This window comes from Mytilus californianus, unplaced genomic scaffold (genome assembly GCF_021869535.1).
Source record: "Mytilus californianus isolate M0D057914Y unplaced genomic scaffold, xbMytCali1.0.p SCAF_9, whole genome shotgun sequence".
Lineage (NCBI taxonomy): Eukaryota > Metazoa > Mollusca > Bivalvia > Mytilida > Mytilidae > Mytilus > Mytilus californianus.
Window position 1 is genome coordinate 9,306,950 of NW_026262745.1, and position 26,975 is coordinate 9,333,924.

The window sequence follows — 26,975 nt, forward strand, 5'->3', positions numbered from 1 at the left end:
TTCTGCTTAATAAATACTTTATTCAATATTATTTCTAGTCTACTGTGAGCAGACGGCACATGTCAACTCTCGCCCTTTTTTGTAAGGAGGACATTTCAAAGTAGCGCAGCCCCCAACTTCAACTGGGTACAAAACAGCCTCGTTATCATCTCTATCTCCACCGGGAACTGATTCCAAATTTTCATCTGCACAAATATACTCAGTTGCAGTTCGTCCCGTTTGACTTGCCTGTGCTACTAAATATCCTGAAAATTCTTTGTGCCAGCCGCTGTGACAAGTCATTCGTCCCGGAACCATGAGGACAGCTGATCTCCCGGATGTTTTGCAAACAGCGCATGGCATATTTTTTGCATTCGACGAACTTCCAAATGCCTGGTTGTTGTGTAAAATGTCCATTTCTAGTCCAAAAATTCTGGAAGTTAAATGGTTCAAACCGTTAGCATACCTTTTCCATTCGGGATCTTTTGGGAGACATAGAATATTAGCACCATCTCCGCCACTCGCAAAATGTTTTCCAGCCATAAAACCTTACAATAATAAAAATAAAATCAAGACAAATCGTTTAAAATGTATAGATTTTAATGTTTTATTAAAAACAAACCTCGAGATAAGATCATATGTAGAAATATTATTCGTCTGTTTAATATAGGAGACGTTTCTTCTGTCGACGCACCCGGTCTCAATCCTTTTTTTAAAGTTCATGGGATTTCCTCAGTTTTTGTTTGAAACGTTGATTTGTATCTTCCTATTGATTTACGAGATTTAATAATCACATATTTTACTTGAATATGTCGCCTTTTCTAAATTTATTTTCATTATTAGTCGGATCACTTTAATACATTTTGAGAAGCCTATATTTGCGTTTATTGATTTATGTCACATGTTTTCTATACATTATGAAATCCGTCCTACAAAATTCACATTTACTTTCTATGTGTAGCTCCTCTGCCTCGCCTTTTAATTCTTGGAGTCCCCCGTGAAATGCAGTTTTATTCTAATTCTATGTATAGAATTATTGTCGTCTTGTTTTCATGATTGTACAATTTTATTGTTTTTTTTAATTGTGAAGAATGTATGTATAGTATGTTTTAAAACGGAATGGTCTTATTGCTTTCCTACAATTCTGATAACAGAATTTTTATAAATGACATATAAATATGCTTACCCTTCCGAAGCACTTGAGATCTTGTTTGTCTGTTTTTCTTCGACTTATAGAAGTTATTGTCCCTTTGATATATTTTGACTTATAATTTAGCTAAAAGCACGAATTCAAAATTTCGATTTCTGAATCCGTTCCTATTTTCAATATTCCTATACAATTACAGCAGAAAGTGAAATTTACTTTTGAACGTCGTAAAATGCAGAATGTTTCTAGTTATTAAAATTTGAATATTTTGAATTTAGACAATAATCCTAAAATAAAACAGTTAAGTAGTATTAGATGTCAAGTGTAAAATACGGACGCATTTGGCATGAAGAAAAAAAGAGGCAAAAGGGTACTGAAGATCAGTTGCAACTCTAGCATTGAATTCATTTACTCTAACTGTAGGAAAACAAATGAATAATTTGTGTTTCATCGCATTGTGTAAACGTGTGTATTGAAATTTCCAACAAAATAAGAAATTCTCTATACTATTAAATTATAGCACAGAACTAAAATGTCTTAACATTACATTAATAATCTCACTGGCCACGAATTTATTTGTTTGATTATAATTCTAATTCCTAGATCAAAATCAACCAGGGCATTTGGGAATCTTGCAATGATCGTGAACGCTCGTTTTTATAATCATGAAAAGGGAACTATCATTCTCTTACATACACAAAGATGTTAAGTATACAGTATGTCGATAAGAAAATATTTTAACAATACAATTTACAAAAAGACATTATAAACGATGCAATCGTTCTTCTATAAAATAGGTGTATATAGTAAGTAAAGTAAGTAAATAGTTTGTTAAAGTGTCATATATTGATTGACATAAAAATAAGCAACATTATATAAATATATACACATAAAACAATCAATATCCAGCCATAAAAACGACTTATGAGACATGAGAATTATATAGCAAGTGTCAAATTTTAAATCGTTCCGGTCTATAAGGATAATAAATAAATAGTCTACATGCTTATTTCTAACTGAATCCGTATTTGACCATTTGCTCATTCCAGTTCCGAAATTTTTGAATACTCAGTATATTCTAAATTATATGAATCTTAAAAGGAGTAAAATTTACGTACCATTATACACAAGTGTTGCATCCCCTGCGCAAGTATTTCTCCCCCATCTAACGTATGTAACTCCTGTTTTAGCTGTAAATGCAAGAAAAACCGACGAAAGTCAGTTTAGTTATAAAATGAAAATGTTATTTTCCAAGAGCATTTGTTAAATATATAACAAAACAATTAGATTTAATTTTACAATGAGAAAATTGTATTTCAATGTTTAGAAATAATTAAGAAATTACCGAGGAGCATTTTGACGCCTCTTTGGTCTCGATGTAGCGTGCTTCCCTTGAGTACAGGGGGTCGTGATAACGATTGCCGACCGGCTCGAACCAGAGACGTCAAATTGATATTGGCTGCTTCTCCTCTAAACACGTGTCATTTATTAGTAAGATCAAAGAAGACTGTTTCGCTCAGACTCATAATTTTCCGGGTGGGTAGCATGTCTTCCTATCATATGTTATCAGAAGATTAACACGTTTAAAATCTTGTTTATGGTGTTGATTTAGTTCAAAGCAGGTATCTTGTTTATATAATAATTAATAAGTCCTATCCATAATATGCAATTAAAATTAGTCGCTAGACGTTATACCCTAATCCATCAGATAATATACCCATCCAAAGTGCTATTAAAACACATATTCGAAAGTCGAACTAAGACACAAAATGAACAATAGAAGAAAGAAAACACACGAGTTAAATACCTTGTACATTTCCTTCACACCATTTCATTTTCTTCAGATCATTAAGGTTCTGTTCCATTTGCCTAATCACATAGTTTCTGTATCCATTAGAATGTTTGGTAACAATAACAACAAGTAAAATTACAACAATTGATATATGCATTTTCTCAACTCCAACTGTATGCATATATGCCTCCGCAGTTCTGTTTTTGTAGAAATACTTCCAGTTTTATGATTCTGTAACAGCTTCTCAATTAAAAGTGGGAGCACGAAACATTGCATGACTGTATATTGAAATACATTAGGAATACGCCAATGTCATCTATCCAAGAAAACTTAAAATTATGTAAACATAGAAAAACTTTGAAATTCGAAATAAAATAATGATACGAATGCCTCATGTATGCTCTAAGTTTAATACCAACAACAAGGACAAAAAAGAATACATAGAGAAATATTACCATTCGTTATAAAAGAAAAATGAAAAATAATTATCTCTTCTGCATCGTTTATTATGTCAGTACAACTTTTAATAGAAAAAGCTCATGAAAAGCACGGTTATTATACTGAGAATCTACAGAAAGAAGGGGTATATGTGTCATGTTATGTACAATACAAAAATCTTGATTTTAATTCTTTATAATACCTAGTTCTAAATAAATTAAAATACTTCTTTTCAATTTATTTTAATTAAATAAATATGGATAGGACTATAAATACTGTCTATAAATAATGAAAAATATGGTGCTCATGGTCGTCTGTTTTGATTTGAAGAATTCATATGTAATACACAGTAATGTGTAGTTTGACTGGGAAGATAACTTATGCTCCTTGCACCTTTTTCCAGTGACAGTCCAGTTTCAGTCCTTGTTTCTGCTTCACCATCACTGAAGAACACATTTAGTTGTTAATGTCTCGATAGTGAATACTGGAAATACTGGGGACTACTGTGCTTCTCGTTCAACTACTTCAAATTTTAAGTACACACAAAAACATGAATTAGGTTATGAGAACGAGGAAATAGAAGCGCTTGTTTTAAATTTAGATCTTCCCTTCTAACTAAAATTTATAATCTCCGCAAAAATGGTTGATAGCAATATGACTCGATCATTATTCCTGTTGGATAGTCTGATGCAGTTCATGCTTATTTATATTAAAAAGTCACACGAATATTATATAAATAAATAAACAGCTGTCATTGCACACAATAACAACAACAACAACAAAACACAATTAAATTGGGAAATAGTTTTTTTTATCATCAGTGATTATGTCCGTCAAGTTTTTATAATGCTGATGTACCAAGCACGAAGTAAATATAATCAATCTATTTCAGGAATATAACAGTTGTTTTCCATTCGTTCTGTTGGTTGATAATGTTTGATTTTGTTAGTTTATGGACGACCCCTTTTTGAATTTACCTTGGAGTTTGGTATTTTTGTTATACTTTTTTTGTGCCTTTAGATATCCCTAGATTGTTTTGCTATGGTAACTACAAGTAAAACTGTAGTACAGATGCTTGTTGTTGTAATTGTCTTAGCCACAATCCTTTCGATCTTTCCATGTTTGTGACGACATCACTAAATGCAATTATCTCCGATTTTAAAATAGATTAAATGATTTGATGGTTGCTTCTAGCTATAGCAAAGCAAGAGAGGTCTTCTCTACATAACATATATGAAGGTTGAGAATGAACACGGATGCGGCCACTTTCATTTTTGACGGAAACTATCTGAAAAGTGACATATTACGGCATATTTGATAGATTTTCATATCTAAGCTTGAATTTGAGCGTCTTTAATGACTAAATCAGTTCAAATCTTTCACCTAAACTAATTGAATCGACTGAAGTAGACACTTAAGGGTTTAAAAAGTGTCCAAAATGTGTCATCAAATGAACCTGAATTTTGAGGCCGAAATCGGCCCTTACCGGACCTACTCCTTTGAAAATACTTTGAACGACAAACGACAAATTTATTTTACTCGCATAGTGGTATTTACCATATGTGGATTCTTAAAAATTCTAAAGAACTTCTGGACAATTTTAAATCTCGGTCTATTTCTGAAATTAATTCTAACATAACTTTTGATTTTTTAACCCAGTATACCAACATTCCACATGTGAAATTATAAAATTGTTTTGAAGAAACATTGAATGACAAACTTTTTTCTTATATGACGTTTACATTTTCTGACGTCAGACACGCGAAGCAATGAATGTGGTTTTTAATTTGATAGATGCTTTTGTGCTTTTTTTGGTAAATAATTGTTTGTTTTGATATTGTAACACAGTGATGACTGCTGTACCCATATTTTGACTATTTTATTTATAATGTCTGTTTTGTTCACGCATCGTTGTAAATATAACGGAATTTGATAAGACTGTCGTACAAGTGAGAGGTTTAGCGCTATAAAACCAGGTTCAATCCACCATTTTCTACATTTGAAAATGCCTGTACCAAGTCAGGAATATGACAGTTGTTGTCCATTCGTTTGATGTGTTTTGTCATTTGATTTTGCCATGTGATTAGGGACTTTCCGATTGAATTTTCCTCGGAGTTCAGTATTTTTGTGATTTTACTTCTAGAACAGCTGAATGCACCCCATTTTTGATTATGTCGATCGTCTCTTTCGTGATTTGTTTTAGTGAAATTTGACTTTTTGTCTTTTTTTCTTTTATCTGCCTGATATCACCCCCAGTTATTGGTGGGGTTCGTGTTGCTCAGTCTTCAGTTTTCGATGTTGTGTTTTGTGTACTGTTGGTCTTTTTCTTTTTTAGCCATGACGTTGTCAGTTTATTTTTGACTTATAAGTTTGAATGTCCCATTGCAATCCTTCGCCTCTCTTATATCTTTTATTACCCGCAAGGTATTTTCTTACTTGTTTAGCGCGGATACATAACAAATTCTGTCAAATTTATCGTAGCACTGGTAAAGATTAAGTTCATGGGCAAGTGGTTTCCGTCCGAAAACGATCATCAGCGCATTCAACAGAGACAGTGATTCCAGCCTTGAAATGGATGACCATTAGAGCACTCAATGACTCAAGCAATGAACCCGCTGACCATAAGAGCATTCTATGAAACAGCTGACCATCGGAGCATTCAATAATTTCAGCTATGAAAGGCTAACCAACAGAACAATCAATGATTCCAGCTATAAAACGGCTGACCATCAGAGACAATAATTCCAGCTATGAAACGGCTTACCATCAGATTACCATTCAATGATGTTAGCTATGAAACGACTTACCATCAGAACATTGAATGATTCCAGCAATGAAACAGCTAACCATCAGAATATTCAATGATTCCAGCTATGAAACGGCTTAAAATCAGAGCATTCAATGATTGCAGCTATGAAACGACAGACTATTCTGTAATCTTGGAGTCTTTTGTAGCCCCCTATACGCATGGGTATTTCGCATCATTGAAGACCATATAGAACCTGTAGTCGGTTACAACTTGTCATTTGGTGTATGGGTTTTAATCAAAAAATTGCTTCGGTATCTGCATTCGATTACATCCTGATTTTTTGTGTTTGGTCGATACTAGTAGTTGTATTATGAGCTATCAGACATCTCCTTATTTGAATAAGTTAAACATCAACATTCATTTTCGTTAGTTTTCCATATCGTGATCAGTGTATAATTACTAAAATGCATGTGTGGTTTTTTTTTTTTGCCGTATCCCAGCTATAAATGCCAGGACATTAGCTTTTATTCTAGTTATCACATTATTAATAGAGTTTTCATTCCAACAAAGATGCATACTCTTTCGAAAATCAATATTACGCGCATTCGTAATATGACAAGCAAGATATTACCTTTAAAGCAAAATTTCCAATATTTCAGATTATTTACTACTGCAGTGAGTTTGATCTCTGACCACAGAGTTAAAACCCATCTCTCTGACCATATGGAACAAAGTACCCCCATATTAAGTGTAAATATGAATGTACGATTTAAATATATCATCCAGAAACCAAATTGTTTCCAATATGTTTAACGTTTAATTTATAGCTGTATTGGCAACAGGTTACAACTCTCAGTCAAACAAAGTTGACCTTAGATGAATGTGGCTATTCTTTTAATGTCCCTTTTTTTTGCATGTATCTACATCCCTGGCTTTCAAATGTTTGGGTTTGAACGTTCCTGCTGAAGGATAATCCAAACAACAGCCAAAGGAAGCACCAAGTGTGTAAAGCTTTTTTTTTCATTTAATATGATCATTTACCGATGACCTCAAACCAATAGTAACCCTCCATACTTCAATAGGACCAGACACAAACATTTTGACGACCAGACAAACTAATTCAGTTGAATCATAATCTGGGCTTAACGCAATTAAAATCAGTTTGATATTGAGAACTTAAAAACTCATTTAAAACTAAAACTTTTATTAAATTTAACTGACTAATAATGTGAATTATTACTGATATGCAAGTATGTGTCATACGCGCATTTATGACAGACTACGTGCAATATGGAATGAAAACATATATATAAAATGGTTCCAGGTATAATATATACATCGTTGTCATCAAGTAACTTGTAGGATAAAGGTTCATTCAACATCTGGTAAAGGTTGCACAACCCCTTTTGAAAGAAGAGGACCATCTTTATGCAGAAATAAAGCAGGCCACACCAAAAATTTTACTCTGCGTCCCATTGTTGTGTACTCTTTGAACACCTGTTTATCGTACACATCTTCTGGTTTAAATTGAAAGAACATCGGAGGATCTTGTACAGCAGCTAGGTAGCAAATCTTTGCACAGTTTTCTATATACGACTCACAGCATTTAACATACTTTACTACTGTTGGGCAGTGTGAAACGTCTTCAGTAATTTTCTTAAAATAAGGAAATAGAAATTAATTCAAATTTCAATGGTAAAATCCATCAAGTTAAAAACATTAAAACTTCTTTACTGACTATGAGAACTACGGACAAGTAGCTTTACAAAATTTAAATTACTAACCGACAGCTTTTTATCAACATTCAAATATTTGAAGTATTGTAAGTCAAGTTAATTTCTTCTACATTTGGCAAAACAGTAATAAATAAGACCTATGAATTTCATTCTGATATCAAATGGCTTTCAAATGATTGGGTTTGAGCGTTCCTAATTAAGCTTAATCCACATAAATAAAATGAAATAGTTATATAATATCATTTCTTCTGTTATGCTGTTTGAACAGATGAGTGATCTTTTGCATAGACTAAAACAAACTCTGTTGTCATGTTTCGGGGAGATAACATTTAACTATTATATATCTTAGATGAAAATATATCTACATACCTTTTGTATCAAGGGAACATATTTCCAGGAATTAGCTTTATACGCATCCTTGATTGATTTGATAAAATCTGAGGTGTCATCTGGAGGAAGACCCTAAACAAACAAAACAAAATAAGAAAAAATAATCCATAGTTATATATTTATATATATTGCTTTTTTCTTTAAGTCGACTTTGACATCTGATTATTGTCTTTATTAGTTATAGTATGAACAAATTTTGGAAATTTTATAATTTTCAAAATTGCATAATTATGTAATGGACAGTGATGAATTAACGTTTGAGGAGAAAGTTGTGAATCTCATGAAAAATTTGTAAGTCTTTTTGATTTGAAATGAATAAATGCATGATGATATGGTATAGATATATAAATAAAACAAGTGTACAGTTACAGATTGATTGATGGATGTTTGCTTAACGCCCATTGGCAAATATTTCATGCATGTTCAGGACGATACAGTTGAAGATACTGATACTTTGAAAACCTTACAGAAGAGACGTTTAAGATTTTAGCTATTGCGATTAATCAACTGACCTGAACTGATTGTAGCAAGCCTGATAATTGAAGTGTCGATTCTGCAATACTTTTCTTGTTTATCTCCTATGAAAAAAGTCATATGTTAATTGAAAATATAATACGAAATTGCATTTATGATAAATTTCTACCCAACTATTGAATAAATTAAATGAACATTGAAACTGAATTTAAAATTTTGTACTTTTCATAAACTGTAGTCTTTAAAATATTCAAAAAAACAATTTTCATTTATTTAAAATGAGTTATTATTCTCTCGCTCCCCAAAGTTTTGGTCTCTAATAAAGGATGACTAATAAATCACACTGAAATAATTATCCCTGGTTAACAGTGTTTGTAGCAGTGCTTTTCTTAACCAATTAGACATTCGACTGTTCTAAATTAGTTGGGCTAGTGAATACTCTTTTAGCTCATTTGGTAGGATGGAGGGTTACTGGTTCGAACTCTGGCTAGTAGATGGATATTTTGAAAATGACTCCATATTTATTTACCATTAATATATCAAGTAAAATTGTGACAGCATATTCTTCATCAATGGAAGTGTCATCAGTTTTCAAATCTTGTAGATCTAGAAATGCTTCCGTCCATTCATTTTCATAGAGCTCATTAAACTGTTCTCCAAGTTTCATTGGACGATTTGGATCATTTAAGTCAGTAATGGCAGGATTATTCTCTCTCAGTTTTACTCCCATCATCTCACTTAACCTATAAAATGTCATGTATTTGCCTTGTATAAAAATCAGAAGATTGACTATGAGACAACTCATACCACATAGTGTTGCAGGTGCAAACATTTTTAAGGCTCTGATTACTTTATTTACTAGTAAGTAAAAATATGTTCCCTTTAAAAAAAAATTATAAAAATAATAAAAAGTAATTTAGAAAAAATATTAACATTTTTTTCCGATCACAATTACTCTCTTTAAACACAAATAGGGTATTTGTAAAAATGTATTTCCTTTTCATTATTACCTTGAAAGTGCCTCGTCTTTTGCCTTTATCAGTTCATCTTTTTCTCGCATTAATTCAGCAATCCTATCAATATATAATTGTGGAAAAAATATATTTCATATAGAGAGTATAATGATTAAAAGAAATGACACCCACTAGCTCATTCGTGTTATTCCTGAAAAGACATAAATGGGTACACGTCTTTATCAACAACGAAGGAGCTATAAAATATCCGTTATTTAGCCCATGACGTTGCTTAAATAGGATTGTTTTCGATTCCTTCAAAAAGATAAGAGAGGCGGAAGAAACCAACTTGAAAGTTAAATTTATATGTCGAAAACGAATTGACAACGCCATTGTTTAAAATTGAAAACAATCAATAGACAAACAGTATACAAAACACAACATAGATAACTAAAGACTAACTTGAAGCAACAAATGAGTAAAATATAGTGTGGTATCTCTTGTTCAAGAATGTCATTTGTGATGTCGCTGGAAGATCATTCACATGTGACACTTGGTTTTAATGGACAAGAAATGGAGTAAATAGTTTTTTGGTCAGTTATTGCGAACCCAATGAAAGTTTTCCACAGTGCCATCTCTATCTTGACCAGGTATTTAAACTTTTGTAAGTTCACCTGTTCTATTGAATGAATACAATAGCTATTTTTCTGTGTGTAGTTTATTCACTGGGACCTTTAAATTTCTTCTAAGAGAAATCTATCACTCATTGATTAATTTACCTGAGTAATAAAAATTTCTTATATATAGACAAAAATACTTTTTTTATACTCATTAACTGCGTGTGATGATGTATTTATTCAATATTAATAATATATTTTCATTCAGTTTAATATAAACATTGATTCAATCATAAAAAGTTGATTTCAAACAAAAGTTTTATCAATGTTCCTATTGAAATTTGATTTTTTTTTGTCTAGTTATAGAATACATTTAAGAAGATCTTAATTTGAACATCATAATTTTCAAGTTTTTATTCATGTCAAACAAATTTTTTTTTAAAAGGAACAATGTTGAAAGTTTTGTCAGAAATCAACTTTTTATGATTGAATCAATGTTTATATTAAACTGAATGAAAATATATTATTAATATAACATAAATCAACACTAACATGTTTAACCCCGCCACATTCTGTATGTATGTGCCTGTCCGGAGTCAGGAGCCTGTAATTCAGTGGTTGTCGTTTGTTTGTGTCATGTATGTGTTACATATTTGTTTTTCATTCATTTTTTGTACATAAATTAGGCTGTTAGTTTTCTTGTTTGAATTGTTTTACATTGTCATTTCGGGGCCTTATATAGATGACTGTGTGGAATGGGCTTTGCTCATTGTTGAAGGCCGTACGGTGACCTATAGTTGTTAATTTCTGTGTCATTTGGTCTCTTGTGGAGAGTTGTCTCATTGGCAATCATACCACATCTTCTTTTTTATATTTTATTAATGTTTCAACTTTGCATCACTGTTTACATTCAACCGATTGAAAATATATTATCAATATTGAATAAATATAACATCGCATGCAGTTTTGAGTATAAAACATGTATTTTCCTCTATTTACAAGATTTTTTTTTTACTCAGGTAAATTAATCAATGAGTGATAGATTTCTCGTAGAAGAAATTTAAAGGTCCCAGAGAAAAAACTACATGGAGAACAATAGCTATTGTATTCATTCAAATTATAGGACAGGTGAACTTGCAAAAGTTTAAATACCTGGTCAAGATAGAGATGGCACTGTGGAAAACTTTCATTGGGTTCGCAATAATATTGAATAACTACATCATCACACGCAGTTAATGAGTATAAAAACAGTATTTTTGTCTATATATAAGATTTTTTTTTTACTCAGGTAATTTAATCAATGAATGATAGATTTCTCTTAGAAGAAATTTAAAGGTCCCAGAGAATAAACTACACAGAGAACAATAGCTATTGTATCTATTCAATAGGACAGGTGAACTTGCAAAAGTTTAAATACCTGGTCAAGATAGAGATGGCACTGTGGAAAACTTTCATTGGGTTCGCAATAAATGCAAGTAAAAACTCATCAAAGATACAAAACATTCCAAAGATGTTTGGCTCTCAATCGCATCTTTATACATAACCTTTATCTGGTTATGCTGTTGCTTATTTATGCATATAAATAGAAATGTATCAAAGTAAGGTTATATTCGTAAAGAAAAATTAATAAACTTTTATAGGAATCTGACATCTTTAAATACTTCTTGATTTACAAAAGCAATGGACCAAAACATGTCTTTATCATTATTCAGTTAAACCGAAAAAGTAAATTCGTCAACAGTATATATATATTGGCATAAACTCCTCATAAAACTTAAGTTATCCACAAATATAGAATTATCTATCGATTAATGTAGACGGATAACAAGAACTATTTTTAAGTCCAAATACATAGTCCTACTTTTACAAAGTATAAAACCACACTAACAATAAACGAATTTTTCTTTATATAAATGATTTAGATTATCTGTTGATATCACATTGGATTATTTGATTTATCAATTGTTTGCTTAAACGACCTGTTGCAGTTTCAAATATATAACTTTATATATGCATACATATTTTTTACCTAAATTCACTATTTCTATTCAATTGTTTAAAATGTTCTATTTCTCCTTGGTTTCTTCTTGTTTCTTCCTGGTGGCTGAAAAAATAACATTTTAAACATATATTGGTCATATTCAATATAATAGATAAATATTCTGAATAAAAGGAAGAAAACGGAATTTATTAATATTTCTTATAATTGTGGTAAGTCAGTAATTACAATTTTTGTAGGGATGCTATAAAATACAGCAAGCATTATGTTATATACAATGTCCATGTATCCATGTCTCCTAAGCTTTTCTAGAACATACTGCTTATACTATAAGACAAAGAAGAAATATATAACGCTTTAAATCAGAAGCATAGAATAGGATCAATAATGTATGGCAACTCAAATTCATCATTCCGAATTCTGTTCATTTCATTTTCTAGCTACTCAACACCACAATGTCACAACTATATATTGGCTTCTAAACAACACATGGATTTTATACATTTACTTTTAAATCCAGTATATGTTCAACTACATATGGGAACGTTTTTCTGACAAGTGTTTTAACAAATATTAAGTAATTACGCAGTTGATATAGTCGAGCGTTTGATTTTGAAAGGTTTTATGGACTTCTCCCTTTTTAATTTACCTTGGAGTTCGGTATTTTTGTTAATTCTTTTTTTTTAAAGTATCGAAATTCTTTATCCATGACTAATAAAAATGTTACAGAACATTGTACATAGTGTTTACAATTGCAATCGAACCAGTGATTAGACATTTTGATAGACACTACAGGAATTATCGCTTTGAGAACCAAAATCCCTTGCCTATAAAACTTTATTATATGAGAGCATATACTTTCCTTTATTTTTGTAAAAGATACCAGTAGACTTATACTGTTTAAAGATTCCATTGTTTCCTTTACCTGTTTAGAAGTTCATTATTTTTCCTGTCTAAATCATTCAGTCTGAAAACGAAAGTGTGTATGTAATATCAAACCTACGAACATTAAAGATGAAAATAATTTAAAACATCAAATATATTATCATACTTATGCATTGGTTTGCATATTAAGTCTGCAATTACTATACATTTCAGATCGACTTGTATATAAAATATAAAGAGAGATATTGTTCCATTGCATCTATTGGGAAAATATATCTCATCTTAAAATGTTATTTTTTCGAATTTTACTTGTAAAGTTTTTGAATATTTGATATTCAATTTTCAAGAGTTTGATAAGAAAATATTGTATATCTCGGGGCGCAGATGCACAACCTGTTTCTTTGATTAGTTTAAGGTTACATGTAGGCCAAATTATACAATGGCTTGAAATGATCAGCAGAAGAATTTTCTTATTGTGTGACCTCATCTATTGCTGTCTTATCCCGGTTTTTGTCACGTTAACCAATTCTTTCTGTTTGAGTTGCTCACCCAATTTTGTCAATAGAACGGAACTATAAACAATTGTCATAGATCGTAGGTTTAACTAGCTATAAAGTCAGGTTTAATCCACCATTTCTCCGGGAAATGCCTGTACCAAAGCCAGGAACAGGACATGTACAGTTGTTTTCCATTCGTTCTGTTGGTTGATATAGTCGGAGCGTTTGATTTTGTCACTTTTTATTGAGATTCCCGTTATTGAATAAACCTTAGAGTTCGGTATTTTTTTAATACTTTTTCTAATACATATAAAAAATCTATAAAGAGTAAAAGTAATTTTCTATCATCTAACAACAAATAAACAACCGGTCAGAGAAGAGTACAAAGAAATTCAAAAAATATAGAAAAGTTTACATGCTACGAAAACCAACAAAATGTAATGTATAGAAGCATGATAACCAAGAGACATATATAGTACCCTGTATCAACCGTTACATTATATATTAATCGGGATATTCACAGGAGATATGGGCTCGTATTCCATAAAAGTGTTTTATATCTCCTGGACCGCCAGGCGAAATGGGATATAAGGCACTGACAGGGAATATGAGCCGATATTTCATCTAAAGCCCTAATAAAAATTATATTATACTGGAGTGTTCTGATTTCAATATCAATAACAATTCTGATCTTCGTTTTTGCTCAATCAAATTGCAGGATTAGACGAGAAATTTCACTCCAGTATGAACTAAGTATGATATCAATTGAAATATACAACGAAACAATTACTCAAACAAAACAAGATAGAAACAGAAATATTTGTATATATTTACACAATAAAGAGCTCGAAAAAATTACAGTGACCTCATCTTTAACTGAAAACAAACACTATTATTTTAGAAATTCAATATTCATGTTACAATCAAAAGGCAAACAAGCTTTAGATAACCTTTAAACATAATTCAAACTAATTCAGGATGGATTGCTTCATTCCAACTTTTTCAACTTGAAAATTTTCATTTTACAAGTATATCATTTCTGTTGGAGTTGTGGTTTAGTTTATTTGGTCGGTATTCAACCATCTGTTTTAAAAGTAACAGATTAAAAGCATAACCAAGTGTGAATGAACTTCTATACATGAGCACATATAATTAATTATCATGACTAAATTATGTATCTTGAAAGTCTTACAATAACAATGGGCTATGGAAATTCTACATATGCGCAGATAATTTGCACAAGTTAACAATGGCTAGATAGAAAATAAAATTTCACGAAAATACTGTTCATCCAACAAATGAACAGTTAAACTGAATACACATCCTAAATATTTGCCACTAAATAATTGTAAACTCACATGCATGGTACACAATATAGTCTACATGAGCAAAGGAGGGAGGGAGTGTTTGTGCGTACCTAAAACTGGTTTGAAATTATATTAGAAAGTATAAAATGTTAAAACAAAGCAACTTACTGTGACTGCAGACTTCGTATCTCGTTTACTAGCCTTTGTTTCTCTTCTTCTGAGCTTAAATTATAACACCATTTAAATAATTGTAGCGTTTATACAACAGAAAGAAAGAAAAAAATACAATTTTGCCCTTGTGAAAAATATCAATTTGGATTTTAAATTGAATAAGAAATATAGAAATAACTAATTGTAACAAATAGTCATTAGTAGGTATCGCAACAAGTACTTTGTCAGCCACAGTCACTACCATTTGCAAAGACATTATTAGTATTTAAATATTTCTAATTAAAATTTCCCGTTATTAATTTTGTAACTGTACTTGTTGGACTACGATAACAACTCGCTTTGTACTTTATTTGGCCTTTTATTTTTTGGATTCGAGCGTCACTGGTGTGTCTTTTGTAGACGACAAGCGTGTCTGGCGTACAAAATTATTAACCTGTTATCTTTGATGAGTTTTTAAATTTTGTATTCCCTTTTGGTTTTGAATTTCCTCGTGAATGTAGCTTTAACATTGAGTGTCATATAATGCAAATCACTGACTAGTTGTTCTCAGATATCCGTGTATAGTTAAGGACTTGTTGATTTCATGATGTCTATTGGTTGTTTACATGTCGTTGAAATGCTGTCTCATTGACGAATAATTCACATGGTCTTTTATTTGTGTGAGTGAATGAATTGCAGATGATCATATGATCATTTTTCGAACTCATAGATGTTACCATGATACCTGGAAATATATCAATGGATTATTGGAACCACAGGTGCGAGATTTTTTATTCATATCTGAGAAACAGGCAATATATGCCCTCAATTTTAGAATTCATTCATACATTATTGTATTATTCAAAATTATCAGTCAAAAGGTGTTCTACAAGGATCAACAGTTCTTCATCTTTCATTTAATATCTAAATTACCAAAATATATTCTACATAGTTTGATATTTACACCAATACGTAGGAACTTTTTTGTTTTAAATATGTATTACTTTCAAGTATGTTCTTTTTTACCGCGCCCGAGTTGGTGGTGTTACATCTTGCAAAGTCTACCCGAATTATTTTTGCAACGAATTCCACTCAATCCGGTGTTAGGGGCCGTCTTAAACTTAGAGTGAGGTGGGAGTTGTTTTGCTCCTTGTTGAAGGCCTCACTGTGACTTTGAGATAAAGAAAAGCAATAAAAGCGCTGTGTGTTTTGCTGTGCATATAATGATTTTGTATCAATGTTTGATACCCCATATCCTTTCTTTTCTATTATACACTCAAACAGGAGTTCTGGTATAAACATATAAAAGTTTCGCTCCTGTCATTGGAACCCATCTTTTTATTTTGAGATAACCTTGTGTCCGTATTATGATTATACTGAACGAGGAACTTGTAGTTTTTCAAACAGATACAATCAGAACTGACTTCAGTATAAAAATTAGATGTGGTAGCATTGCCAATGAGACAACTCTCCACCAGATGTTCGGATATAGACTTATTAAAATTTTCAAATGTTATTGAAATGGGACGGTCACATTGGTTAAGACATATATACCTTATTGTTCACGGTATGTATAAGGAGTACCAATTTGATATGACAAATGTTTGAATAATGAATCACAAAGAATGTGTTTTAACGTACACGAAGAAAAAAATTTATACGCCAAATGGTGCTAACAACTACACTGTAAAGTATATCTTCATTTAACGGAATAACTATTAAGTGATACAGGAAAGGTATATACTACCATTACAACTACTACTTACGGATCTAGAAGATCATCATTTTCGCTGTCCGTTGATTGTGTTCTTTTCCTAAAGATTTATACATAACGGCATTGTAATTTTAACCTTAAATATCTTCATATTCGTCAATTAAAATAATTCTACAATTGCATTATCATCCCTTTTCTGGAATGTTTTGTTCATGTAAACATGGCGTGTTTATATTCTATATGCAGATGAGAAAAGGTATTTTAACATGCAGAATCCAGTAATATAAAGTTTGGACCATTACTTTATTCGGAATTTGTAAATGAATCAGTTATGAATCTTAATTTGAATGCAAAATTTTGAATTTCACAAACTTAAGTCATTTCATTTTCGATGAGTACAAATGTATCTGTAATTAATGATTATACCTACCCATCAGACAGTAAAGTGTCACATAGTGGCTATCAATATACATTCTTGATCATTCTTTAGCGGTAACTAATGTTTCGAATTATGATATTAGTCGAGGAGTATATGAAAGAATATTATAACAAAGGTACCATAACCATAAGTATTTTGGAAGCATGAGGAACAAACCACATAGGAAAGAGTGACTCGAAGGATACACATACACAGTCTAATAACTTTACCTCATCCAACTTGAAAAGCCAAAAATGCGTAAAACACATTTACAGCAACGTAATAAACATCTTCCTAATGTCCTACAAAATAGTGTGTTACGTTTTACTACCTTAGTAAACATTACGTAACAGCAACTCTTACACATATAAATGTATGTCAATATACATCATTTAAGATCCCTAAATTGCGTGAATCAGTTATAAAACTATCTTTCTCAAAAGGCATGTAACAATGAGGTATAACAAGGTTTTTTTAAATCTTCATGTCTTCTAGGATTTCAATATCACTCGTACCAAATATTAACACTACATCTATATTAACCTTAATATATGAAATAATGCAATACTAATGTATCCAAGACATAACATTTTATTAGACTTTGACGTACTCTGGTACCGGACGGTACATCTACTTTGACATTGGCGTAATTAGAATGATCCATTTTCATTGTAAATTTTCAGTTTACAAATTATGCAATTGTACTAAAACCCAGGCTATCGCCCCAAGGCAAAAGTCGAATTGAATGAGCTGTCCTATTTAGTTACTTTCACATTTGAAGTTCCTTATACATTTATATTTCCAAACAACGATTGGCTGAAAGTAAACATTTAACCGTTTCTCGTAGATATTTGTAAAGCTCCTTAGGAAGATGTTCACTAGGTCTTTTTTTTTTAATGTATAAAATGCAACAAACCTGGAACTTATACATGAAAGGACTTGGAAATCACAGCAGTTATCAAGAATATAATATTGTTATCATTGTGTATAAAGGAGAGGACTTAAATGGTTCCATGATCGAACTATCATGGTAAGTCACTATAATAGGTTTGACGAAGAGCTGATTCAAGAACAAAGCTCTGTTGTGCCAGCAAAGTTGTTAGAGACAGAAAATTAGAAAGAGGCACAAACGACATGCGTGACGTAACTGTATCATCTCAACAACAATTTGTAAGAGAATAAATTTTGTAGTTAAATTTAGCGTTTGTGAATTGCTAAACTGGCGTACTACTCTAAAATGTCAAAATTATTACCTGAAGGGAAATGTCGACATCAGGCATTTCCAAAATCTTCGAAAAGGTTCACCCAAAACCAATCTACAATATAAAATTTTCAATAGATTTATTTTTCATTCAACCTGAAAAAAAAAGTTTTTAAGGATAAAACAAATCAACAAAATTGTGTTTTTTCTTGTATCTTAATATTAAATACATGGCCAAAAATGGATAGAACAATGGCAAATGACTGTCATGTTCGGACTTTGTACCGTATTTTCTCTCTCACTTTTATACACATGAACATTAACATTAGATTTGTTACATACAACATTCTCGTTTAATATCATTATGATGAATTTTCTTGGACACCAGTAAGATATATAATGTAATGTAAATGGCGTTAAGTATTGTATGCCCTCCGTTGACCCTTACTAGTGGACTAATTTTCATTCCTCTTTATAGGCAAAAGATTTATAAGCGACATCGTAGACTGTAGTTGAAATTCTAACCATCTACATCTCTATTCATAAAAATTTACGATTCTAAAAATATTTGTACCCGTAAGATGAACCTGATTAAAGTCACATGCCTAATAGTGAGTTGCTTTGAGTACCAGTAATTTAAAACTAGTTTATCCGTAGAGAGGCTTTCTTATTGGAGATTATATTGAAATTGAGAGGATTTATTATGATTCCTGTTTAGTTTTAAATGGCTAAATTGTTTCAAATAAGACAATACTATTTTATGTACTTTCCTATCAGATCCTATATCTAAAGAATGTATCTGCTGCTTTTAGGAAAACTCGTATTCAACATTACATATGGTTTTCAGGAAGATTTGCCTTGAATGAGTTCTTATAAAACACAACATATGTAATGAATATTGTATTATTCTTCGTAGTATATTTGATCTGAACGTTTCTTAAAGGACCCTGGAGAAAGGACCATAAAGGTATGTCATTTCCTTAAAGTTTAAGAGCAGTTAGTAAATTGGAAATCACTTTAAATTTATTTCTGCATAAACGTTACATATAAAGGGCATCTGAATTTAAATTCTCTCATCAGTTTTTTTTAATCTCTCAATTTTTAAATCAATTACAATTTGCGACAGCACTTCACCATGGCGCCTTCCACTGGCAATTTTGATAGATGTTTTTTTTTTTAATCTATGAATTCACTTTCATTATAAACACTACAGTTAAATCTATTGACAAACAGGATTCCCATATTCCCATACCTAAATTTGAAGCCTAAAGTTCAGTCAATACGTACAGACAGATACCTTTGCCAGTTGCATATGGTGATAACGACCAAACCACTACATAATTTTAAAACATGCAGGAAGATTACCGAAATAAACACACCACTCGTCGAAAACAAAAACTTAAAATCGACCAATTTTTCAAACTATATGTTTTAATGACATACTGGACTTTGTTAACTTTCTTTAAATTTGACAGTGTACATTTATGAGTGGAATGGCAAATTGATCACTGAGACGTACCGTATAGGCACATTCTGAATGTCTATTTTCCTCCTCTTCGGTTGCGGGCCTGGGTCTTCTTCTATATTTATTAGACTTTCGTCGCTCTGAATAAAATGAAAATAAGATGTGAACATCTTACTGTAAACACCAATTTCAGTTGTTATAAACATGTGACGATTTCAGTGCGAACAGCGCATTAACGTCGAGGTTCAATTACTAGTACATGTCATTCTAAAATCACGTATTGTGCACAAATAATATTATTATATCCTTTGATTTACTACCAGCTGTGAACTTTATATCATTCTCCGAGTGTACCATAAGCCAGGAAGAAGGTGCTTCGGTAACTTTATTGACTCATTTTGTTACATTTGTAGTCACTTTCCGATTCTCAAATTTTGTGCGGTTGAGTTCTTGGTTGTAACACCCTCCAGCAACGATTTATGCCCTTTTGGTATTGTATTTTGGGGTTTTCAAATCGTCCCGGATGAAAGCTATTCCAGAATCGTGTGTTCTGTGTTTACGGTCATCATATACCTTTTAAAGCAGTTCAATAAACGCGTGTTCATTAAGTTCTTCAATTTAGTTTAAATAAAATGTTCACTGATGTAGAATGTAAAAATAAGTCTATATTTTATTGGAATTAGAACATTGCTTTTTACAAACCCAGAGAAGGCATGTTCGAATTCCAATAAATCAAAGGGTGCACGTCACAGGGAATCGGTTAGCAGATAAAAATTTTGTTAAACAATGTTTTGCATTTTTTTTTTCGTATTTCCTGTCTATTTGTATTACATTATTAACGTTAACGTTAGCATCAATATTTTTTTGTTTTCTAGCAATGTTCAGTTTACTGTCCATATCCGTATATTGAATATATACGGCGGTACATCGGCGTGCACATAATTTTAGTCTAGCTACGCCCCTACGTGCGTAAAAAAAATTACTAGCGGAGATATAAATGGACTATGTCTGCTGGTGCAAACTGTCCGTTAGGAAATTAAGTAGATCATTCTAAAAGTAAGAATACGTTCATTTGTAAACTTTTTGAAAGTGAAACGGTTGGTTTCATATAAAGTGTTTGCTTCATCAAACCAAAATGGTTGCCGTTCGAACGTGTCTTATAAGTCAGCTTTGAAGTAAAAGAGTTCTGAACCTTACTATTGCATATTGTTAGAATGGAAATATGTTTTCATTTCATGCTCTTTGTTTATTTCAACAAGGGTAAGCATTATATTTTTCATCATTTTAACTCGATCTAAAGATATTGACAAATATGATGCCTACCCATGTTAAAATAAGCATCTGTTGAAAGAATTATTTCTTTATGTGAAAGAACAGCCACGTCGCAGGAAAATTTGTAATATCAGACCGCCATAAACTAAAATCAAAAGTTCAACATGTTCAAATTTCAGTAATTTAGGCCAACTAAGGATCTTATCACACATGCACCCTCCTTTCTCATATAAATTGTGTTTATCAAGAAGAAATCTTTGTTTATTTGAACCAACACCGTCTTAGTAATGCTTGCAAAACGTTGTTCTGCCAAAAAAAAAAATTTTCATTTCTATTAATACTCCGGGAAAGGTTTGTTGACATATGAAAAGTGATCTTGCCAATAAATAAAGTAGATCCATGCTGCAAAGTGTGAAATAATCTCAATTGGTTCGATATAGTTCACTTACCATTCTGTTATCGGTACTCCTGTTTATCGTCTGTATTTGAGCTGACTGGTGCCTACGTTTATTTCTCCTAAAATCAAAAAATAAAGCTTACGTTGCGATCTCACAAATATGTTTAATCCCTCCACATTCTTTATGTGCCTGTCGCAAGTCCTGAGCATGTAATTAACTGGTTTTCGTTGCATGTCTGTCATAATTTCTTTTTCGTAAATTGTATTGTTATAAATTAGGCCGTTCGTTTATTCGTTTGAATTGTTTCACATTTTGTCATGTCGGGTCCTTTTATAGCTAACTATATATACGGTATGGGTTTTACTCATTGTTAAAGACCGTAAATCGACTTTTAATTGCTTACATCTACCTCATTCGAACTCGGGTGGAAAGTTGTCTCACAGTCAATCATACCACATCTCCTGCGGAGAGGCAGGGAGATTTTGACAATGAATATCAAAAATATGGCCTAAACAATTTACAGGTCAATACATGTCATATTTTGTCGACAGTAATGTTAAAAGATTCAGGAGGGGGTAAAAATTAGTGCAATCGTACCCCGGAACCGTTGTAAAAAAGGTTGATGCAGACTCTTGACTGATTTGCTTAATGCATGGCCTGATTTGCAATTGGGTCTATGAATGATAAATCCTCGGAGCTTCCATGGAATTCCCCCCACACCCCAACTCCATCCTAATAGACCATTCTCTTATGATACCACATGCGTAACCCATTTACGAAACACTCTACGGTCCTATACATAAAAAAGATGAATAATTATATTACCCCATATTGTTTTGAAGGTATCTCCGCCATTTATACACAGGGAAATAAAGCGAAAGCAGAAATGAAGATTAATATTGTAAAACATCGTTGAAGAAGACATAGAAGAACATCTCTAATGAATTTGTCATGAATTAATTCATAATCAAAGGTCAATGCTTACCTTTCATTTCATACTTTTGGTTATTACTCTCAATCGCAAATTACTTCCTGGTTTTAAATGTAATATATATAGAAACTAAACTTAGATAATTTTAATAGATTCCAAGAAGAGGAAAACTATTTTAATGTGATATTTACAATTTACAACACGCATGTTAAATGGACTAATTGTTTTAAAACTTTTGACCTTTTTACGAGTGTTTTACTTAGGAACACATGTTGTAGATGAAATTTATTTCATTTTGTTATATGGAATTTGTAAAGATTGTTTTAGGTTCGAAGTGGCGTATTTGTCAACCTATAATTATTTGTTCCTCGTAACTGACGTTCCTTTGTAAGCTCACAAATATGTTTAACCCCGCCACAATATATATGTGCCTGTTATAAATTAGGCCGTTAGTTTTCTCGTTTGAATTGTTTCACATTTAGTCATGTCGGGGCCTTTTATAGCCGACTATACGGTATGGGTTTTTTTCTAATCGCTGAAGGCCGTACGGTGACCTGTAATTGCTTACATCCATTTTATTTGAACTCTGGCTTATATTTTTGTCTCGCTAGCAATCATACCATAACTCCTTATTTTTATATTCGTCCTGAACATGATTGAACTATTTGCCACTGGACACAAAACAAACATCAACCAATCTTATTTTTATATTGATAAAGGAAATAAAAAATATAGTTTGCGATATTTCAATTTGCAAATATCGGGTACACAACTCGGCCTAAGGATGGGTTCAGTTGTACATGTTGTAATTAGAATTGAGTTCATATAGTTCATAATCTTTGACAATACTGTTTGATGAAATTTCATCTTTGACTTTATAGACACAATTTAAACACTTTGCTTGATATTTTTATTATTTTCCATATCCAACTTAATAACTCATGCCTTTTAAAAAATTATTTAAAACAAAGATAATATCTATTACACATTTATATCCAGCTGAATCCATATTTCGGCTTCAGACACCTTAATTAATTCTGAAGCTATTATATCAGACATTGATACATAATTAGAACCGCTTTGTAGAAGCCTATGAAACTATGTTCTATTACTTACAAGAAACAAAGACTAGAGAATAAATGATGTACTAAAAAACTCAAAGGGATATTAAATAACATTCAATAACCATTTATATCGGAAAGGGAAATACAGCTTCAAGAGTGATATCAGTACAAGCTTTGATTGGATATAAGAATAAGGAGATGTTGTATCATTGACAATAAGACAACTATCCACCAGAGTACAAATAACGTGGATGTAAGCTACTATAGGACAGCATAGGCAAACCCCATACCGCAAATTCAGCTTTAAAAGTCCCCCTTTTTAAACGCGAATGTGAAACAATCAAAAGGAGAAAACTAACGGCCACATTTATGACAGGACAACAAACGGAAAACAAAAATGACAGACAGCAAAGACAACCACTGTAGGGTTAAATATGTTTGCGAGTGTCTAACCCTCCCCTGAGGCAATTTCTCGTGGGACGATTGATTTTGCAGGAGTTTAACTCCATGCACAACAGTAAACGATACATGTGTCTCTGAATGAAAGCATTCACCACAGCATAGCATTCCCCGATTTGCATAATTTGATCAGTTGAATTAGAAAATTGCGATTTTAGAAATGTACATACCTTGCGAAGTGGCGACAATGACTCCACTCAAGCATAACCGGAAAACCCTCTCACGGTTTTCATTGCAGAACCGATTGTTCTGCTTGTGTAGATTACCAGCAGTGATAGATAGAGAGAAACTTTAAATAGCAAAAATGATCAGCAAGACAAGATCTACAAATAATTCAAACATGGTCGAAATCGTCAGACGACTCCTTATTTCGGTTATTGCCCTTTTTTTTCTTTTTCTTTTTTTGCCTAATTTTGCAAAAACTATAGAAGATAGAGAGATAAAATTGAGAACGGAAATAGGGAATGTGTTAAAGAGACAACAACCCGACGAAAGGGCAGAAAACAGCCTAAGGCCACCATTGGGACTTCAACACACCGAGATAATCCCGCACCCGGAGGCGGGCTTCAGCTGGCCCCTAAACAAGAATGTGTATTAGTTCATTGAAAATGGACGTCACACTAAACTCCGAAACATATACTAGTAAATGAACTAAAATTAAAAAAACATACAAGACAAACAAAGGCCAGAGGCTCCTGACTTGGGACAGGCGCAAAAATGCGGCGGGGTTAAACATGTTTTGTAAGATCTCAACCTTCCCCCTATACCTCTAGCCAATGTAGAATAAACAAACACATAGCAATACGCACAGTAAAACTCAGTTTAAAAGAAGTCCGAGTCCGATATCAGAATAGGTAACAGAAGAAACTAAGCAAAAAACTGTTAATGTAAAAATGATCAGCAAATTTGAGACCCCAGTGGCAAAAAGCAGAGAAAAATCCCTAACCCCTGGGTCATAAACCATATGATTTAACCTATGATGGCTATGCTTTTATTTTTATAAAGGTCTTTTGTACAGAAAACAATAACCTAGCTTTGAATTTATGCAAAGACAGATTATAGCAGTTAGTTCTATAAAACTTTTAATGAATTTATGTATCAAACGTAACTTCATATATACAACTTTTGCAAATATGGCTTTGTTTATATTAGCCAAATTATATTATATATATGGTTAGAGATGATATCATTGTGACAAGATATCTAAACTGACCATTTGAGGCAGAAATTGTGAACTTTTATAGATAAATGGGCATGCAGTAAGATGTGGACTGGAGACAGAGGCAGGATTTGATACTTTCATGTTTGATTATGTGCTTTGTCTATAGAGTGTCTATATGCCATTTTGTTTTTCTTTGTTGACATAGTTGTGATTAAGATTATAACACAATGTTGACTGCTGCATCCCAATTTTTTACATTTTGTACCTATTATGTCTGTTTGTTTTGCTCACACATTGTTGTTAATATAATGGAATTCTATGCGGCTGTCATACAAGTGAGAGGTTTAGCTAGCAATAAAACCAGGTTTAATGCACCATTTTCTACATAAGGAAATGCCTGTACAAAGTCAGGAATATGACAGTTGTTTTCCATTCGTTTGATGTGTTTGAGCTTTTGATTTTTCCATTTTATAAGGGACTTTCCGTTTTGAATTTTCCTTGGAGTTCGGTATTTTTATTATTTTACTTTTTAATCTTAACTATAAATAACTATATTGTATGTCTGGTTCACAGGCACTTGTATCTGATTTTTTTCCCTATATACCTTAATATTACACAAGGTACTTAACTCGTATTTTTGAAAAAATGACAATCGGTCTCGAACTTTCGTTATATTTCGATTCCTCAGTTGTCTACCCCATTTAAACTTGTTATGCCGTAAAACTACATTGATTTATCTACACAATGGTGTATGACACGCCTACCTTTGTTGTCGGAATCATTCGTAGCAGGCCTTCCAAGTATGTCAACCGTAATTATTTCGTCTTCTCACAGCGCTTTGTAAATATAAGGTTCGCATTAAATGATAAATTATAATTGTCCCTTTGGTATCTTTCCCCTCTCTTATACATATATCGGTTTCCGATTGGTCAAATTTTATTGCTAAAAATATATGTTTTTCTGAGTTATCTCAATTCTATATGTAAAGCCCAGAGAGAGTCTGAATGAAATTGATGGAATGGGAAAATTTGAGTCTAAAAATAGAAACTCGTAACTCATTAGACATACCTCAAATAACACTTATTAGATTTTTTCACGGAGTCTTTTACAAATTTACTAACTGGATGATAACTTCTATTCAGAGAAAAACTAACAGGTTTTTGGGAAATACTTTTTATAAGAGAGAAGACAAAATAATTACGATTGGCATACTTTGAAGACCTATTGCGAATGATTCTGATAATAGAAATAGGCGTGTTATGCACCATCGTTGTAGATAATTGAATGTAGATTTACGGGATAACAAGTTTCAGTGGGATAGACAACGCAAAATCAAAATATGACGGAAGTTCGCGACCGGGTGACATTTCTCAAATATACGAGTTAGGTACCTTCTGTTATATTAAGGTATCACTACAAACCAGTAAAAGTCTGAAATGGCCTATATCTGTACTCGACTGTACTGATTTTTACTCGACCAGTCTGAATTGGTCTGAAATTTACTTGATAATACTCGACTGTAGTCTGAACCATACTTAACAGTCTGAACTTGTACTCCACCAGTACTTAACCATTTTATACACGTCTGAACCATGCTCGACCTAGTCTGAACCATGCTCGACCTAGTCTGAACCATACTCGACCTAGTCTGAATCATGCTCGACCTAGTCTGAACCATACTCGACCAAGTCTTAACCAACCTAGACCTATTTTGTGTATCTATCTATTGTATTTCGTCAATTTAGGAACTGTTTTTAACAACAGCTATTTCCCCTGGC

The 26,975-nt window shown here is 32.2% G+C and overlaps 2 protein-coding genes across 4 annotated transcripts; both read right to left on the reverse strand.

The window, feature by feature from the left end:
* Nucleotides 1-3,140, reverse strand: LOC127716627 (uncharacterized). Its single transcript, XM_052222877.1, has 3 exons — nucleotides 2,934-3,140; nucleotides 2,245-2,316; nucleotides 1-527 (listed from the first exon to the last, which is right to left on the reverse strand). The coding sequence occupies exons 1-3, from the start codon at nucleotides 3,097-3,099 to the stop codon at nucleotides 40-42; spliced, it is 726 nt and encodes a 241-aa protein (XP_052078837.1). The 5' UTR covers nucleotides 3,100-3,140; the 3' UTR covers nucleotides 1-39.
* Nucleotides 3,141-7,292: 4,152 nt separating this feature from the next.
* LOC127716616 (uncharacterized) lies at nucleotides 7,293-22,625 on the reverse strand. 3 transcript variants are annotated; one of them, XM_052222864.1, is made up of 14 exons: nucleotides 22,567-22,625; nucleotides 21,633-21,699; nucleotides 19,966-20,051; nucleotides 18,499-18,561; nucleotides 17,476-17,547; nucleotides 16,880-16,927; nucleotides 15,132-15,185; nucleotides 13,200-13,241; nucleotides 12,305-12,379; nucleotides 9,716-9,778; nucleotides 9,235-9,448; nucleotides 8,744-8,809; nucleotides 8,211-8,303; nucleotides 7,293-7,761 (listed from the first exon to the last, which is right to left on the reverse strand). In XM_052222864.1, the coding sequence occupies exons 2-14, from the start codon at nucleotides 21,633-21,635 to the stop codon at nucleotides 7,477-7,479; spliced, it is 1,164 nt and encodes a 387-aa protein (XP_052078824.1). In that variant the 5' UTR covers nucleotides 21,636-21,699; nucleotides 22,567-22,625; the 3' UTR covers nucleotides 7,293-7,476. The 3 variants fall into 3 exon arrangements, with proteins under 3 accessions (XP_052078824.1, XP_052078823.1, XP_052078825.1); XM_052222863.1 differs by lacking the exon at nucleotides 22,567-22,625 and adding an exon at nucleotides 22,407-22,435; XM_052222865.1 differs by lacking the exons at nucleotides 17,476-17,547; nucleotides 22,567-22,625 and adding an exon at nucleotides 22,407-22,435.
* Between the last annotated feature and the right edge of the window lie 4,350 nt (nucleotides 22,626-26,975).

Coding starts and splice junctions, on each gene's coding strand:
- LOC127716627 (XM_052222877.1), bottom strand. CDS start 3,099: ATGCATACAGTTGGAGTTGAGAAAATGCATATATCAATTGTTGTAATT. Junction 2,317..2,933: donor GTGTGAAGGAAATGTACAAG/GTATTTAACTCG, acceptor TTGCATTTACAG/CTAAAACAGGAGTTACATAC. Junction 528..2,244: donor TGCAACACTTGTGTATAATG/GTACGTAAATTT, acceptor TATTATTGTAAG/GTTTTATGGCTGGAAAACAT.
- LOC127716616 (XM_052222863.1), bottom strand. Junction 20,052..21,632: donor GGAGTACCGATAACAGAATG/GTAAGTGAACTA, acceptor CATTTTATTCAG/AGCGACGAAAGTCTAATAAA. Junction 9,449..9,715: donor AAAGACGAGGCACTTTCAAG/GTAATAATGAAA, acceptor GACATTTTATAG/GTTAAGTGAGATGATGGGAG.